The following is a 19,100-nucleotide window of genomic DNA, read 5'->3' as shown; positions in this document are numbered from 1 at the left end:
CGTTTCGTTACACGGTAACGGCGCAACGTTCGCTCGATGTATCTTGCGCTGTAATCAGCCCCTGGTACGTCTTGGTCTTTCATAAAAACCGGAATAAAAGAGCGCGTAATGACAACCGCTAGGATAAAGCAATATAAACGATCGTATAAAACCGGGTGTAAAACGTTTCACATCTACATCGCACCGTTGTAAACTTAATGAATCAAAAAGGAAGAAAAGAGTAAGATGTAGCGACCAATGTGGGCGTTTATCGTCGCGTGGTAGGCTAGAAATTCTTCTAAACGACGTTTGCTTCAGGTATCACGAAGGGATTGAAAAAATTCATACTCCTCTTCGTTCTTTCTTCGAAGTTGTTCGGAGAAAACCTTCACGAGATCCGGTCTTTTTCAAAGAGCTTCGAATTCGTGGCTGAGGTGACGATGACAAATCCAGCTCGAACGTGGCGGCGCATAACCAAATTCAACCCCTAACCCCTCTGACTGCTTCGACAAAGATACCCGACATTCGGGAAGCCACGAGTTTTCCGGAAAATACGACATCCACGCCGTCTCGTGCATCTTCTTAAGCGAACCATCCCTCCTGTTCGAGGACACCAGAGAAATGGTGGCACGAATGAGCGTCACTTTCACGTTGCATGGCTAGGAATCGCTATCAGGCTGGCAGGAATTCCGTGAAAGACGAAGATAAGCCGTGCTCAGTCAGGATGAAGTGAAAGGGACTCGATGCTGCAGCGAATACAAACTTTGTCCGTTGCATTCCGCTAACAAATATACCAAAAAATTGTTATCGAGTGCATGGAACATCGAAGAGAAATGAAACTTGTGTTTGTACATGGGTCTATAATGTGTTGTACTTGTTGACATTTCAGAAACGTTCGCTCAAGATAGATGGAACCCCAGGTATTCAGAACGTTCTTTAAATCGAGCATGATCCCTGTTACGTTCCACTGCACACAACCGTGTTCCTAAAACACCGAGTTTCCACGGTGTTTGTCGGGAACTGTGGATTATAGCAGTACGCCGAGCGAATCTGGGACAGTCTATAGCTCTTTTTTTAAATACAGCCGGGAAATATTGATAGAGCCGGAGGTTGAATGGTCCAAAGAGCACCGTCTGTCTATAATGCGACTCTTTTCTACTTCGGATACGCTTCGAAGTGGAGCATTAGAGTAAAATCACGAAGAAACAGAGATCCCGTATTTTACCTTTATTCACTTATATTATTTCTGGAATAATTTATTCAATTCGCATCGCTCGCCTCTGTCCGGTGTTCCAGAAAAAAAAAATTGAATGGAAAAAGGTAGAATATGGGTGTCTTTCAAAATAACTAGATATCGCGATCGCTGTCCCATTACACTCTCATTAACGGGACGGTCTCGCCTGTATCTACACCCTCCAACTTTATACAGTAACCCCCTATCTCCATCTATACACTCTCATTATTAGGACATTAGTGTTCCCCGATCAATATTCCACCTTCCATTCCTACCTTTCCCACCATTCTCCACAAGCCAATGCCTCGAACCATCCCCTTGTGTAGGGCCGATACTGAAAATCGCCTAGGGTCGAAGCGAGTTAGAGAAAAAAAAATCAACGGTACCAGTTACACGTGCAATTAAACCGACAGCGGAGGAAAGAAAAGGAAGGAAAAAAAAAATCAGTGGTCGGGCACGGGTGGATGGGTGCGTGGATCGCATCGAAAAGGCAAATTGAATTTTGAGTAACCATGGTGACTGCGTAACGCGGCGAACGACCGCAGCCGGTGTGTCCACGAGCGGGTTGTACGCGTCGAACGAAGCGTGGGTCAGTCAACTTGGACGCGTGTGCGTGTCGAAACGAGCGAGTACAGGGCCGGCGAGTGTGCGTGTTACGAGAGAAACACGGGCCAGGTGGACGGACCGAGTGGTAGTGGTTGTGTGGGTGCATCGTGCGTTGCGCATTTTATCGCCGCATAATGGCCTCCCGGCGGTTCGTTACCACCTACGTAATAAAGCCATATTAAACAGGACGGCTTAAAGTGTTAACCTGTGCCCCCACCTCCCTCGTCCAACCCCTTTTCGAAGCCGTAACGAACGTTGCTATGAACGATAGCCCCCTCCGCCAACATCCCCGTCTTCCTTTCGGATGAATATCAGCCTGCTGTTTATTTCCTGCCTTTATACGTATACACGCTTCGAGAAATCGACGTAATTTCTTCCTGTTTAAAGAGGGATGATGCGCCATTGTTTGGCGGCGCCAGGGTTATTTGTTGCATAGGGTTGATAGTAGTATAAGGGTGACTACTCGCGCATATTTCTTTTGTAATTTTCACTATTTCCGCAAACTATCCCTCTACATTTCTCTTTGTAGAAGAAATTTTCCCTTTCGTCCGGGGGTGCTGCGTTTTATTCACACATTCTCTATAAATTTTCCAACACACTCGTAGCGGATCGAGTAGAAACAGAACGATGGACGAGGACAGTCGAGGAAGCTAGAAGTGGCTGGTTGGTTTCGTTCACCGGCACTCGAACGATTTTTCTATGTCCTTCCTTCCATCTGACGTTCCTCGAGAGGTCTGAGTGGGTCGGTATTGCGTCGATATGTCAGTCCGTCCCCGGCAAACGTGTGCTCGTCGTCTTTGCATTTTATTAAGTCCGTCGCCGGCGACGATGTATAGGCCACCTTCCGTCATGTCGTCGTACGGATTGGACAAGCGGAATTTATGGCCAAGGATTCCGTCGCACGGCACTCCGGCCCTTTTACATCCGGACACGTTTCGTCACGAGAAACGTTCCTGCGGGGAAACGCGTCTAATACCTTGGTCCTTTTTCCACGGATCCGCGTGACAGATCGTGCGGACTGCGGCAAGTACGAAGGGCTGGAAAGTTTCCCGACCCGGGAATTCGCTCAGGAGGAGTAAAATTTTTTACAGTTTCGACGTGGGAGAGATTCGATCGCTGGATATTCCGATGGACATGCTCCAAGAGGAAACGAATCGCTCGGAAATCTTGGAACGATTTTACGTATACGGTCCGTCATTGCGGTGGTTTTGTTTTTACGAGCCTTTCGCTTGCACGTCGAAAACCGGCATTTGAAAATTTGCAAACCGTTTCGATACGATCATTGTATAATTTTGCAGTTGCTAGTTGTATCTGTGGTTTATATTTTCCGTACACGTATAAACGCGGCGTTCGAAAGGGATTTCGAAATCGCATACAAATTGTAGGATTAGAATTATCGTAAATACCGTACGTCTGAAAATTTCGCTCGGAAATTCGATTCGTGGTAGAAGTAAAAATTTTCTCGCGCTTCTTTGAACGCTCAAGTGGAAACACCGAGTTTTCTACGAACGGTTGCACGTTATATCTTCCAGGAGCTGGATCTACGTTTACATTGGATGCTACGTAGACGGAAAGTGTCAAACAGTGTTGCCAGGAATCAAACGAAGTCGATACAAGACGGTTGGTGGAATTTTATCGGTTCGAATCCCTCGTGGAACCGGCTTCGCGACAGAAATGGAACTCTTAATTAACGGGAACTTAATAGAATTTAATTTCTACCTGGAACCCGTTTCGTGGAGAACTAAATGCATTTCAATGGACTTTGATCAAAGTTACATAAACGTCTAAAAATACTTTATACTCGGTAAAAAAAATTACCAAAAAGATTTCGTTTCTTTAACAAACGAACTACATATTTCAACTTTCAACAATGCGAAATTGAGAACTCACGAGTAAAAGAGTTTTCCACGAAAGATCAATAATGATTTTTATTCATTCAAAAGAGTCAAATTAGTGCCAGATAATTACCTTGGACTTTCTCGTTAAATCTACCTCTCTCAAGATTTTCCACAATAGAAATTCGTTCCGGTAGAATGTTGTTCGTTGAACAAGGAGGTAGAAAAGAAAACGTCCTGTACCTCTTGCGAAAATTTCGACTGAACGTGTAAGAAAAGGAAAACTTTGTCAGAACCGCAAAGAAAAATTCTACATTGTCCTGACAGCCATTGCAGCAGGGTGAACGACCTTTTTATTTCCGTACTCGTATTTCTACGTGTGACAATTTTACAACTTTCTGTCACGTTTTCCACAGGCTAAGGATTCTTCGATATGCAACAAATTTTATTATGTTCTCTCTGCACGAACGTGTACACGGAAAATCCTAATCGAACAAAAATTCCATGGGTTCGCCGAACGGATTAATGAAACGAGCAACGCGCGTTGTTCGAAATTGCGAAATAGCTGTCTTGTAAGTCCACGTGATAGATCGTTCGCGGTGCTGGCCTGAATTTACGTTTCCCATGAAACGAAGGGTTCCCAAAATACGACTGTGTTCGTCGACAGGGAGGAAGGTTTTATATTTTTTTCCTCCGCCATTCTACTTGAGAGACGGCATTGTCAAAGCCCGTCTCACCCTCGATAGAGCGGGTGGTTGGATCGAGAAAAATTTTGCAGGGAACCGTGAGGATTCGCAGTCGCTTTGAAAGGGGACAAATTTTGTGCCGGAACGACGGGATACACACAGTGGTCGTATACTAAAATATGAAGGTTGGCCGATAGAAATGAAAAATGAAACGGAATTTCCACCGTAAAGAAATAACCATACTGCCGAGCAGAAAAGCGTGAAAGGTATTTGTTTTAAGGAAGGTCACGGCGTTCGCTTTGGGAAACGGGAACGTTTCCCTCTGGAAATAAAACGTTCGAACCTTTTGCCTGGATGCTGCGCTAGTGAAAGGAAGGAAAAATCGATTCGTTCGAAGGATGGAAGAATTAACATTCACGAGCTTTTTAGCGAAAAACGTGGAAAGGAGGCTTTTCCTTTTATAGATTTTTACGAACGCGTTTCAAACGCGTCGAAAGTAGAACACGATTAATTTTATAGATTCATCAAAAGCGAACCACCTGAAAATGTGAACGAGATGTGAATTCTAAATGAAAGAAACTATCTAATGGGCGGTAACTTTCAAAAATGGGATTTAATGCTTCGTAGACGCGACACGTCTGACCATTATTAAAACATACTACTGCGATTATTTCTTGGTTCTCGAACAAGCCTAACTATAGTTGTTATATAAAATCTATTAAAGGATATAATATAAGTGTACGGTAACACGGAAATTCTGCTGTGGAAACGTCAATGAGAAGCTAACAGAAGGTCCAAGTATCGTTCGAAGATCGATAACAAAGCGCGCGGTTTTCTTACTCGTGTGCAACGCGTGTTTCATGTACCGTCGGTTCTTGGCTGCTTGTTTCCGTCCTGGTAGTATCGACTACGGTTAGGAGATAGCACGTTTCTCGTGTTGTGAACTGCGGTTTCGCTGTCAACTGTACCGAGAACTTTGACGACGTTTCCAATTGTTTGCGGTGCCGGGCTGCCGACGCGAGGCTCCGTCGACCGGGAAGAGTGCGGGCGGTTTCTAACTTCGGCGCGTGTTTCGAACGTGTTTCGAACAGTGCCCGAGGTGCGAATCAATATGTAGTCCGCGTGGCCACGCGCGGTTAAGTGCGGGTGCGCGCACGTGTACACGGCGTCGGGAGAACCGGTAACTATAACCTGCCAGCGAACAAACTTCCTTGTAAATAATATACCGTCTCGACAAGATTATTTCGAGAATAATAGAGCATGCTGATAACGAGTTTAAGTATTTAAAGATCGTTCTGGCCGTGAGAGGCTGCGGAATAATCGAACGGTGAATTAATCAACAGGGGGATATTGTTTGAATATTGATGCGCGGCAAAAGCAGAAGGTTGCTCGAAGAGGAGCATCTCAAAGATGGTTAGAAAAAAGTTCATCAACACGACATCCTTGAAGAATTTTTGAAAAAAACATGTTCTACCTACATCGTATCGGGTTGCAGCAAAGCAGCAACGTCTGAAAAGCTCGAGCAGCCACAGAAAGAGTGAAACAGAGAGGAAATATGGGAAAGAGAGGAGAGATCAGCCACGATCGGCGGATTGCCGAGGAAACTTAGGAGAGGCAGAACTGGAGTTTGCGGTTTAAGCGCAAGAGTAGACGCGTTCAATCGCGCAGATGCACTCGGCTTCGAGCGAGAACGACGTAGACGATGTGCAGAAGCACGGGTAGGAAAGGAAGTCAGTGGGCCGAGATCAGTTTCTCCAGCCATTATTTACGAATCACATTACTTCGATGCACTGCAGCTAGCGGCTTCCAATAATGGTGGAACAGCACACATTTTGGGCCGACGTTCAAGCGGCGACCGATTTGCTTTTCCGCCACCGAGTCGCCAAATCGAGCTACCACAATCTGTTCGCTTGCCAAACGGACGCTTATATCGTAGAAACAATTTCAGATCCCTCGATGCAACCTTACAAAGCTTGGACGAAACAAGATTTCCTTCGGACAAAATCTATAGCTCGGGAAATTAATAAATTTTCTGGAATACTCTGTAATCGTAAGATCAGCTTTTTCTCTTCGTAAGAATACCACAAATTCGAAAGGTTCCAATGCACATACGTACAGATAACGCACACAAGGGGTCCTTACCGAATACATAGTACAGATACACGAGGAACAAGGCCAGGCGGCGATAAATAATTTCTCACCCCTGCTTTCATTTCCCATCTCGTTTGAGTTCACGTCGCAGACTGCCATCCATTTTCTAAGGCGCGTCCCGAGGTAAATTATCGCGCTTCGGCTGACCTACTTCCGGCCTCTCGCTGCGTAATCGCGTTCCGTCCGCGCGAGCAAACCGCCTCAGATCGCTTCGAACTCGCGGCGGCTCTTTCATCGTTCGATGAAAAGCGTGTCCTCGATCACTGAGCTCTTTCGCGAACTTGCAATTAAAAAGCTGACTGGCAATCAACGCGACGAAAGGGGAAGACAGGTTATTGCTTTTCAAGCGAACGACCTTGCGACCATTCGATTCCATTTCATCCGTGACGAACTAGAACAAGCCACCCACGATTCACCAGGGTGTTATCGAACCTTATTAAAAGCTAGACGATATGTACGATGAACAGAAACATTTCGTACGTAAAGGAACGTGAAATTGCAAAAGTCGTCTTTCTTTGTAAACTCATCGTCAGCTGAAACTGTCGTATCGATTCTGTGACTGGGTAAATCCACTGAATAACGGTCGTTCCGTTAATTTTCCAAATATATTGACATTCCATCAACGGGCACTAAGGGAACGATTGCAAAAAGTTTCCAGCGAAGCGATTGGACTCCGTTCGAGGGATCAAAGTCCTGTCCACAACTCGGGACGCGAGAACAATGGTGTTTGGAATGGAATTCCGGAACAGAAAGTCCCTGTAATTGGAAATCTCTCTCTTTTTCTCTTCTTCTTCTTCTTCTTCTTTGGTCCCTTGCTTCCCGTCTTCAATGTACACGGTATAGTTGCCGTAAGAGACTGTTGGACCAGCGGATCGATAGTCGCTTGATTCCCACGAGGAAATCGTATAGAAAGGCTTTGCACCGACAAAAAAAACGAAGAAATCACTGAAACGCGATATTGACGGGCAAAATGGATAAACAAGGAACAAATCCTATTTCTTCGAAAATGTTTAACGCTTTCGTGCTAATATTTCTTATCAACATTACCTTTCCAAAAAATGGATATTTTTCACAGAAAGGGAAAGAAGAAAAGATTAACATAGATCCTCGTGAAACTTGAGGCTACTTGAAGACGTTCAAAATCCGATTTATCGAGGTTGATATCGCATCTGAAAACCATAGCGTCGCGGTTGATCCCATCAGCATCGAGCACGGCCGGTCTGTTTAGAACGAACATCTTATCGGCTCGTTAGGAGGGAATTAGCGAGAGTAGACGATGGCTTTGACTGGTTAAATCGTCTAATCGGATCGGATCGATTCGCCGTTAAGACGGTGCGGCGCGATTCTCGAGATGGTTTCAGAAGGACGAAGGATCTGCTCGTGAACGAACCCAGGCGGGTCAGGGATGAACGACCTGCTCTGTTCGTCTGCAGGCCGAAAGATCCTCGAAAGGAAACTTCGCCGATGGAATTCGTAACGAGCCTTCATGTTGACTCGGCCACACGATCGCCGCGCTGGTACCTAACCGTGATTCGACGATTCGGTTCGTTTTCCGTCCCGTTCCTTTCGCAAGCACTCCTCTCATCCTCCTTGCAGAGCCGCCCAGTAATTAGATTCACCGACCGAGATCAAAGTATACCGGTATTTCCATCTCCGTAAGAAAGTTTGCCAGGAGTTTTCTGCGTCTCCCATACTCCTCTTTCACCGTCTTCTTCGAGCAACTTTTTCCTCCGTGTCTCGGATGTCCTGGACCCTCGTCCTTCTTCTCGAATCTGGACGAGGGCGGTACACAAGGTTCCTCGAGAAAAGAAAATCGTCTGTTTCGTCATGAGAAAAGAAATTTCTACGTAGAAGGAAAAGAAATAAATGGATACCGTTATTTAAAACTATTATTCGGTTGTGATAAAGGATCGTTCGAAATTGAATATCGATAGGGTCGGTTGAAATGAAAGAAAACAAGATCGAAACGGATTAAGCGAAACCTTGTCAACGTCAAACCCGTTACACGGATCACGGACGAACGATTAACCGGAAAATCCTGGAAATCCATTGCGGCGGAACATCCGTCACCGGGAAACCAATTAACGAGGAAAGTAATGGGTGGCTAGAGACGGGCACACGTGCTGGCGTCCTTTTCAGCATATTTCCCATCGCGGGTTTTCAACGAAATAAACGTTTGGCAAGCCACGATACGTGACGCAGACGTCGTCTGGCGCAGCCTTTCCGACCCGCTGGGGATCCTTGTGTCAGGACGAATTCATAACAGAGTCATAATTGCGGGACGGGCCCCGCAGTATGCATAATCCCGCAGTTAGCAGTTCTGCTTAACGATCCGCGAGAAGCAATCCCGACGTACCTGCCACGCTGCACGATGAAGGCGTCCCAGTCAACCTCTCTCTTATTGCCCACTATCCCCATCCCATACGCCCCTTTTATTCCCTTCTCTTTTCTCCTGCTTTCTTTTCACCTCGCTATACAGACTGTTTCATAACGCGTGAAATTCATTTTATAAGCTGAACTAAGAAACATTTATTCAATTAAAAATTTCTTTAGAAAATAATCTTTGTCTATTTTTCTTCCTGTTCCTGTTTCCTTTCCCTTCGCGAGCAATACAGAGACTAAAATTACACATCTGCGCGGTTCTTGTAGACACGACAACCCGCGGCGTGCATCGATGCAGATGAGCACACGCCAGTGTGTAAATAAACGCATACACGTGAAATACATGTGACCACGTACACACTGTTAATCACCTGTGCGCGCGATATTACACGGACGTGTCGGGTACGCGGATTCGACGTAACGATGGCAGGGATTTCGAGATAAATTTATGAACGGCGCGATACATGAAACCCCGTCGCGTATCTAAATATTTGATGGCTCGCGTCACTCGTCGGATTCGACGATATATTTTATCGTCGAAGGATTTTCGTGGAATCGAATCTGATTCTGAGACAGCGATTCCTTGCGAGATCGTTGAACCCACCACACGAGATCAATAATGCTTAAAATTGTAATATTAACGAGTTAATTCCTTTATCGATCGAATAAAACAGGCTGATACACGGTTGCCTAGGTTTCTCATTCATCCGCTTGTTGTGCCCGGTTCGACTATCGAGCCGTGGTATAAGCCGAAACAGGCTGCTCCCTTAATTCAGCTTCGTAATTAATTATGCATTGTTATTTGCCGCGATAAGGGAGGCAGGGAACGCGACGGGGAATTTGTCTCGTCTCCTCCCGGGATACGTCCACGATTGTTTCCCATCTGTTTCAGCGACAGACGGCGAGGATAATCGCGTGACTAACGATTAATCGAATCGCGAAGAAAGGAGGCGCGGCGTTGCGTGAAGCTTGCGAAATAATCGAGCGTCGACGTATCGTTTGCAGAGACAGAGGTGCACCCGTTTATTAATGGCCAAACTCATCGTATTGATAATGCGTTTACCTTAATTGCGGAAAGAGTGATAAATGTTGGTCGCGTTCGTTTGGTTATTCTTGTAATTTGTGACACGCGCGTTGTTTCGGTGAATATTGATTTTCACTTCTCGGGCTGTTCATTTCTGTTTCATAAGCAGCAATTAAAATCTGTCACTCACCCGTGTGCGTCCTCTGATGGGCTTTCAGATGTGAACTCTTGGTGTACACCTTCTTGCAACCTGGAAATTGGCATTTGTGTATCCTGCGCTTCGTATCTGGTGGACTGTGTTCATGGCTTCTCGCGTGGTGCCTGTTGGCCACGGTGGTCGCAGCTGCAGTTGTACCTGCATGTGCATGTTGCGTGCCAGAGACCGCTGGGTAACCATTCGCTGTGACGGAGATCAGTCTGCAAAAAAGATCAATTTCCATCATTTTTTCCTTTTCACGCCTCGGTTCGGATCAACGACGAAAATACTGATTTCCTTTAGCAGCTTACATGCGTAATCGCGTTCATTCCAAATAATTATCTTTACCGAGTAATCAATAGAGATCGCTAATATCAAAGAAATATGTTTCATTAAATTTTGATCAGCTACTTTCGCATTATGTATCGTTAAATTGGACAACTTTTCCTTTAGAATGATGGTATACAAAGAATACAAATGGTCGAAGCTTGAAAAAAGTATTTCTACGATAATTTGTGGAATGCTATTTACGTGGCATACCGAGGCTATCAAAAATAAATATCGAAACTTTGATGTTCGTCTGGTTCATTTATTTTCTCGGAAGTTTTACCGTCTGCGTTTGATGCATCAGCAAAGACAGACGCATAAATTTGAACAAAATAGAAAAACTTTCTCGACTAGCGACGAAATTGAATGGTGCTCGTTAATCATTCGTCCAATCGTCTCTACCATCGATCTTCTACCAAATTTATTTGAATGAAGTATTAGGCTTTTTCTTCCTTACAGCAGGATCTTAATTTGATTTATGGACTTGATTATTTATGATCGCAATTTTAGGCAACGTTTGCAAGTAATTAAATAATGGTAACGTTGAAACTTCTACACGTGAACAGTTCCAAGCAGAAGAGAAATATTGACTTCAGTCACGCAATTGAGAAGGTAATATTTTCTTGGTAATAAAAGAAAAAAGAGAAAATATTTAATTAACCAGCTAATTTATAACGATTTAATTCGTATCTTCGCTCCATTATTCCATATATTTTCCAACGAAATTCGTGAAATACGAGTTCGATATTTAAAAAAGGACACTTACCTTGCGACACCCTGAGCATTGCTGGTGGTAACCCTGACGATGGCGCTCCTGCCGCCCGTTCCATGAAGGTTGAGGTTCTGCACGTCGAGCATCGAACTCCCACTCGACGAGTGACTGGAGTTGGAATGACCTTGACCCGAGCCGGGGCTCGACGGTGGTGTCAGGATTTGACCTTCGCTTTCGCAGCCGCTGTCCTCCTCTTCCTCGATTTCCTGTTGCCGGTAACGTAATTCATTACGCAACGGGATTACGATAACGGGTCTCCGATTAAAGTACAAGCAACTGGTTAAAACGGTATCGAACATCGATACCACGCGGTACCACGAGGTCCCCGTGCGAATCGATCAATGGCAAATAACCCCATAAACGGATTAACACACCAGCTTATCGGTGTTACGCACACGCGTGTACCTCGGTTCGATTACACGCGCCATCGATACGTAATCATTAAAAACCGGGGAAAAATCGTTATTTGTGTAACTGCCGTTGTACTCTGATCAAAATTTGACAGGCATTGTGTTCGCGATACACCGGAATTGAACGATTGAAAGAGCGGGTCACAGGTCGTGTGTAAATACAGGTGTTCTTGCTGTGACATGTACCGTCGTGTCGGGTAGTTCGAGACCAGCCAATTAACGCGTTCTGTGTTCACTTCGCAGAAAAATTAAATTAAAATTGTTAATATAAAGTAATCAACTACGTGGAAATATCTGTTTCGTCGAAGTGATTCGAAGAGGTGGACAAGAAATAAAAGGTACAAGTCGAGACGAAGGAAGCATAAAAGGAATCAGCCGAGGCAGAAACTTGCCAAGCGTCGGATGTAAATCGGATTTGAACGTACCTCGTGTTCCTCATCCTCCTCGAGGTCCTCGCTGGGCTCTTTCTTGAGAATGAACGCCCTGCACGAGACGGAGGGCGAGCTGTCCCAGGACAACCCCGAACACGCCGAACTCGACGACGACGTCGAAAGGGAATCGAGGTGTCGGTCCAGATCCCTATCACGGCCGTTGTGGTTGTGATCGCCGGGACTGAATTTTATGTCGTCCAAACAGAGCGTTTCCCTGTCTTCCGACGACGTCGTCACCTGTGTCGCATGAAGCAACAGAGAAAGATAAACGAAATCTTTGATACGGGCTGTTCGAAAAAAAAGGTCCTTATGGGAACATTCAGCAGGGACATTGAGAACTCACCTCCATTTTGATTGGTGAGTCGAATTGTGCGTTGGCGGTGCCGGTGGACGCTGTCCACGAGATTGGAGGCGCCCTGAAGAGGTTCCAGGGTGCAGTGTCCAATTCTGTGGGCAACTTTTTGTACGACTGTAGCTTCGGTTCGTCCTTCAGGTACCTCTCCATCTCGTAGCATGTCTGCAACAATGAACGAATCGAGTTAATTAAATATACTCTAACTAAGACGCAAACGGTGTGTCATCAATTACATCAAACAGATAACGTAGGGCGCAGAATTATTGCAATTAATCCCTTCATTTAAAATTTCACTAACAAGATAAACGAATAAATCGACAGAATATCAAAATTACACGGTGAAATTTGTCCTTCGATACCTCCATTAGCAACAGCGTTATCGAGCACTCAATCAAAAGGATCAAGAAGCGATATACACACAATGGAAGAGAGCCGATTCAATCGATCAAAAGCATTAATGCTTCCTGCAAGCGACGAATGTCGGTCTGACGATGATTTTGCGCAACATTCGAAATGCGAAATCAATCGACGTCCGGGCTTTGGTAATTGTTACATACACCACTGTTTGTAATTCATCGATTCCGCGTGTCGAATTTTACAATACCGTCCCTCATTATATTTACAGCAATGCAGAGGGCGTAGCAGGGAGCAATTTATAGCGTAGGATAGATATGCAGATTCGACGAACGATTGTTACTGTTTGCCATCAAAATGCAACGACGATGTTGCCGCTGTTGCGTGCCATCTCTCCGGTTTAATTAGTGTTACAATGATCAGGAAATCCCTAGTATCATAGTCATCGTCGGTGCCGGGTGGATAATTACAACGGTACGACATTCCCTGCATATATATTCCATCGCGACCGCAATTTCTGCGTTTTCTCAGCGATTCGACGAAGACGAAACGTAGCTCGACGTGACTCGGCGATCAATTAAGTCTCCTGATTGTCGCCTAACCGAGAGAAACTGGTATTTCAAATACGTATTCGAGGAAAAACCTATGCAAACTTTGTATCGTGTATTCAGTTTGTGGTTACGATGCGCGTGTTGCACAAGGTAATTTTAGGTATTCATGAATTGCGTAACATTATTCAATTATTCATGATGGTTATTATTATTTTTAGATTACCTTCCCGCACGATCCACAAATGTCTTATTAAACGAGCAAAGTCGAAGCGAATTCCACGAAAGGGATGCCTGTTAAGTATCATCCAGCTCGTGTCTTACGAATAAAGAAGGTTCCCTCTCTTTCTCTCGCGTCTTTGTTACCATTATCGGCCAGCCCCCAAACTGGCCTTATAGAAAAGAGAAATTATTGCACGGCAGCGGTAGAGATAAGTGGTTTGATCGGACAAAACCGTCGCTGGCGCTGGTAACCGTTCGCGATGGTAATAAATTGACGGAGAATGCCTGAAGGAAGATGCGGAGGTACACGAGGAGAACGGTTGTAGTTATCGTACCGTTGCCTGCGAGCGGAGTAAAACGACCCTCGGTTCAACCGCACGATTTACCTCTCCTATGGACGATAATTAACATTTTGACAAGCGTACATCTCGTAACATCTATGATCTTTGTTAAAAAATCATTGATATTCATCAACGATGTGGTAAAATTCTTTCTGATGACGTTTCTTGCAGGTAGACCACGAAACACAAAGTTCATCGTGAATAATTCCTAGCTACGAGAAGAAGGACGGTGACGGTGGCATAATGAGAGGTTGTCTCGGAGATCGAGGAACTTTTATTAAAGCCACCGCGTTTTAATATACAGAGGACATTTATCTTGAACGAGCGTTCTTCTACTACGGATAGCTTACATCCTCAAGATATATACCGTTTCAGGGTAGCCACAATGTTTCTATTTAAATTTCTTCTCGCATGAATCAGCCATCGCGTTTGCGATTCTCTGGGAAATATTAAAACGAGGTCGGAAACGTTTGTTAAAGCGACAGCAAGCGTTCGTCGCGGCTAAACGATGAGCAAAGACGATCTTGCAATGGCTAGAGGAGGACTTGTCGAGCTAGCAACGACGTAATCTGATTGCGGGCCATGGTTTTAACACAATTCCTCGCGCAGTAGGTAGCATAACTTTGCTCTTCGTCTCCGAGGAACTGTAGCAAACTGGCACGGCCTACGGGACCGTGGTGCAACTTCCGCAACTCGCGAGTCTCTGTGTTGACGACGACTACGTCGATGTGTTTTCGCGCGTAAGGCTGTTGCAGATAATTTCGCGTCTGTTACGGGAAGTTCGCGTCGCCGCAGGTGTCTGCGAACGAACCCGAAGGCTTCGGCAGACTTCCGATACGACGATGCCGTTCGCAAGATAATTGTCTCCGGTGTTTTCCGCGACTCTACCTACCACTAACGATATTGCTACTTCAAAATTCTAACAATCAAAGATTCTAAGATTCTGCAATAACTTAAAATGAAAGATTTAATGAAATCTGCTTCACGAGAAGAAATATATACCAAAAGATTGAAAGCGAATCTTAATGACTACATAACGGTTAATTGCCGAGCGAAGTTTGGTTGTTTTAACGGAGAATTAAACTGAAAGGAAGTTTGTCTTGCTGACGTGGCAGGGATCTCTTTGGAAAAGCGCGAAAAATGGCATCTGGAAGAAGTTAGCGTGCTCCGTGCAATATCGTCGGTCCCCTCGCTCAGAAAAATAATCACCCTTAGACTTCTTCATTATTCACGATTAAAGTTCGTCCAGGAAGCTCGTGGAAGCGAGTAACGGCGTTAATATAACTTGGAAAGGAATTTTATCGACTATCCCTGGAACCGTCGCTCGAACCTTTATTCTTATTTCATTGATCGTCATTGAACCGTGAAAAGAGAATCGCTTAGAAAAAATATTTCCTTCAAGTTTGTCGTTGCAACGACGCGTTCACACGTGCAGCTTAGGTTTGCAGCCTCGAACAATTGCGACAGTCGACCGTACGTGACTATGAAACGCGAGAAAGGCACGTGGACGATGAGTACAACATTCCGTTTCGCAAGCATCGTACGAATTTCAGGGAAAATTTCGTAACTAACAACCCCTTGATGTCTTCGAACATCTTCCAGCAATATTTTCGTTCGTTGTTTTCCTTCCTCGTGGATCAAAGTCTCGAATATAATGTGATTGATCGCATGAGAAAAGCGAAGCGAGAGAAAACGTAAGGACGGAGAAAGATATTCGTGGTTGGTCGTTGGCGCGCATCCCTGAAGGGGTGTGTAAACAAGTGGCTGTACGAGACGCAATTCTCCGCGAGATCGGCTTGCTGCTGGAAGGAACAGCACAAAGACAACTCTGTTCATTCATAACGAGAGGAAAACTTGGCCGCGCGTATAGGTATAAGCTTGAAATCTGCTCCGTACGACGATGGTTCCATCGAGCCCATGCTCTACGCTGCCATCTTCCCTCCGAGCTCGTTTCCCGGTTATTCCGCCAACATGCTCCCGGCTGTACAGACTCGAGCTGCTTTCTATCTCTCTCTTTCTCACTCTCGCTCTGCTATTCTGTTCCCCTCTTATTCAGCCACCACTTCCTCCAGAGTTCTTTGAGCGGTAATACCCTTCCAGCGTGAAAGATAAGACACATTAATACTCGTTACCGCACAGCCAGGGTTCACCTGTCTACGTTTAGAGCGAGATACAGATTCGAAGGCGATTTGACAAACGACTCTGTTGGAATAATGTAGGAAAATAGAGGTTGCATGTAATGGAGATCGAATACAGGTGTTTTGCGTTCGCTGTTATTTCGTAGAATTTGCAAGAAAAATAAGAGAAGAATCGGTACTTTGCATTCGTGCATGGCTACCGTGTCCATTACCCGGACCATTATCCCCTTTTTTATGATCCGTTTTATCGCTGCACTTGCTAGATTTCTTCTGCATGCGTGCAATCGTTCAAGCACGACTGAGAAGCCCTCGATCTCTGAAATAGCCCCGAAGAAAGAGGAGTAGGAGGAACGAGCCATCAATGATCCGAAACGACGTTCAATTTGCGAGAGATAATGGCCGTCCGATAGGATCGAGCCGATATCACGGTATCAACCGTGAGAATCCACGTAACAAAGCGTCCAATTCGAGCCGGGACACACGCGGTCCGGAACAAGCAAGGAAAAGATAAAGGGGACGTAGTTAGATTAGAGTGGGTTGGGTTTGTAACGAGGATCGGGACGAGAAGGACATCGAAAACGATTCGCGTACCCTGAACTCCCTTATCGAGGCCGTCGTACATCCAGCTGGACTTTTCTTTCCACCACGATTCCGCCTCTTTCGACTCGTTTTCTTCTCCCGTACGGTTCCGAGAAACCAGAATCCCGCGTTACTCAGCCTGTGGAGACACTTGGACGGTAATGACCGCGGAACCTGGGGGACCCGCCACTAACAATAAGATAAACCATTCTACAAAATGACTCTCAGACTCGGACGAGGGACGAGAAGAAAGGTTGGAAATCGTTTGAAAGAGCCAACTCGGAAAGGGAGAAAACGGAGGCGGAACGAGCTTCAACGTTTACAATGGTGAAACATGTAGACGCGACACGCGGTTTGAAGTATGAAAGAGGATCGATTTTAACGAGATTGATTAGAGGAGATACTCGTGGGACCTGGTGCCGACAAGCTTGGTTTCGTTGGATCACGATAGCGTCAATCCTGGTCCCATCAAGCTCAACGGAGAACCTCGAACTCGAGGGATTAGATATAGAGGACTTCGGACACGTTGGATGCGGATACACGTGTTCTTTGTTGAGGACGCTTCGAAACTCTAGAGACCTCGTATAAGGGAAGCTACATTCGTAGATGCTAATATCAACAGGATTGGATTGAATCAAGGTAAATAGGCGCGGTACCCATTAAATTAACACATCTAATGGAGGTCAACCTAGATTCAGCTCTAAGAATTCGGTGCTGATAACTTCCGTACTTTGGCTAAACCCATAGGACCCCGTGATCCCCGGGAATTAGCAGGTCTGAAAGTCAATTACCGCCTATCGTCGAAGTTCGTCGGCCGGGCGATCTTCTTACTTCGGTTCGCCCTTAGAAAAGTCGGCGCAGGACGTATAATCTAAGAGCTTCCTTTCCGGCTGCTTGCTCGTCGAACTTCCGCAGTAATTCCGTGACGCTGTCATTAACAGACAGACCCGCGGGCCCGGTCGAGAGAAAATGAATGATAACCAGGGCTGGTCCTAGAACCGTCAATGCTGTTCGAGGGAACAGCACGGTGGCGGGCTGCCAAAGTCGTTAAAGAGATTCCCGCAACTTTAAAGGTGCCGTAAACCCGCGAATTTATCTCGTCCTTTCCTCCTACTTTCTCAACTTCGTACCGGCAATCCCGTATCGAGTCCCCTCGACCAACTGAAATTTCGACGAAAGCGTCGCCAACGCTCGCCACATGTCTCGTTTCTTCTCGAGTTTGCCGCGAGAAAGGAGGGACGATCGGGGGTCAGGTGCATTCCACGGGATATCAGGATTTCGGTCGGTGAAACTGATTAAATGGAATATATCGTGCCCTGGTTCGAGCGCCACGTACGCGTACGCTACAATCGGAGAAGATACGGGACCGCACGGCGACACTTTGTCGCACGACGTACAGGATTTACGAGCGCGGCCCTTTAGGCGTTTGAATTACTATCTCGATTTTACGAAATCGAGAGGAGTGTCGAACCACCAGACGCCATGCCAACTTTCCTCCTTTCTATATAGCTAACGTGGCTTCTCGTTCGACCGTTCCAGATTTATTGCGCCACGGAACCGTTCGAAACGAAGGAAAGCTTTGCCCCGATTAACGATTCCGAGGGATGACACCAGGATTTTCTAGCTTTCCGTGATTTCTTAGCCGATTCTGAAAAGGATACTCTCCTTTATCCAATTTCCACAATTGTATAAGCTTTATCTTTCCTTTTTCCATTATTTCTTCTGCAATGCGCTTATCACGTATCATTGTTCAAAATTCAAGAATACTTTGAATTCTTTGCTACAAACGTGATCCGTGAATAGCGAAAGTTTTTTTTTTCACCAGAACAGCCGTCGTGGCCGAACAGCATGTCCCGGGGTCAGGGTTAACGACGCTAACAAGCCGTGGCTGACTGACTTACGACTAATTCAGCTTCTCCTCTTTACCACCCCTCGACCCTTAGCCGAGAACGAACAAATGCCCGGAGGATGTTGCCAGCTTTTTCCCGCCAATGAAACGCGATGCGGGCTAGCTAGTCTGATTAGGGTGCAGTCGTATATAAGTACGAACGGACGAGAGAAGCTGCAATTGTTTGTTATTGTTGTGACGTCACCTCGTTAGCGGCGGTCACGCGTCCAGTCTCGTTAGGCGGTCATTTGTAACGGTCCACGAGGGCTGTGATCGGGAAACGCGGGAAAGCGGCCTGGAATGCGAGAAGATAGCTCCGTACGTGACGGTCAACGGATTCTTGAACGTTTCTCTCGAGTTAAATTAATTCGTTTAACCGCGGACGATGATGGATGAAACCATATGGACGAATTTAGAACGAAATTCTTTCGCAAGATATCACAGAGTAGAATCTGTATTCTTACCAATTAAATTTTCAAATTATCTACGCGAAGTTGAAAAGATTGAAATATCATAGAAATCCGGTAACAAATTGTTTCCAAATGTCCCGAAGATTTCACTGAAAAGGTATTTGAATGGAATCGATCAACTGTAGCCACGAAACCAATTAACTAGAACACACGTTTCTCTCGCAGACGCGGT

The 19,100-nt window shown here is 45.5% G+C and overlaps 1 protein-coding gene across 4 annotated transcripts in view; it reads right to left on the bottom strand.

Annotated features, from left to right (window-relative positions):
* The window catches only part of LOC117601643 (Krueppel-like factor 6), a 219,540-nt gene that overhangs the window by 6,615 nt on the left and 193,825 nt on the right, over positions 1 to 19,100 (bottom strand). For all 4 annotated transcript variants that reach the window (XM_076690046.1, XM_034318672.2, XM_076690047.1 and 1 more), the window contains 4 exons: positions 12,377 to 12,550; positions 12,028 to 12,270; positions 11,187 to 11,398; positions 10,088 to 10,314 (listed from right to left, as the gene is read on the bottom strand). In XM_076690046.1, coding sequence (XP_076546161.1) covers positions 10,088 to 10,314; positions 11,187 to 11,398; positions 12,028 to 12,270; positions 12,377 to 12,538 — 844 coding nt within the window. In that variant the 5' untranslated portion in view covers positions 12,539 to 12,550. The remainder of the gene's footprint in view (positions 1 to 10,087; positions 10,315 to 11,186; positions 11,399 to 12,027; positions 12,271 to 12,376; positions 12,551 to 19,100) is intronic.

This window comes from Osmia lignaria, chromosome 9 (assembly GCF_051020975.1).
Source record: "Osmia lignaria lignaria isolate PbOS001 chromosome 9, iyOsmLign1, whole genome shotgun sequence".
In the NCBI taxonomy this organism is placed as follows: domain Eukaryota; kingdom Metazoa; phylum Arthropoda; class Insecta; order Hymenoptera; family Megachilidae; genus Osmia; species Osmia lignaria.
The sequence above is the reverse complement of the archived record's forward strand: the minus strand, read 5'-3'. Positions and strand labels throughout refer to the sequence as shown.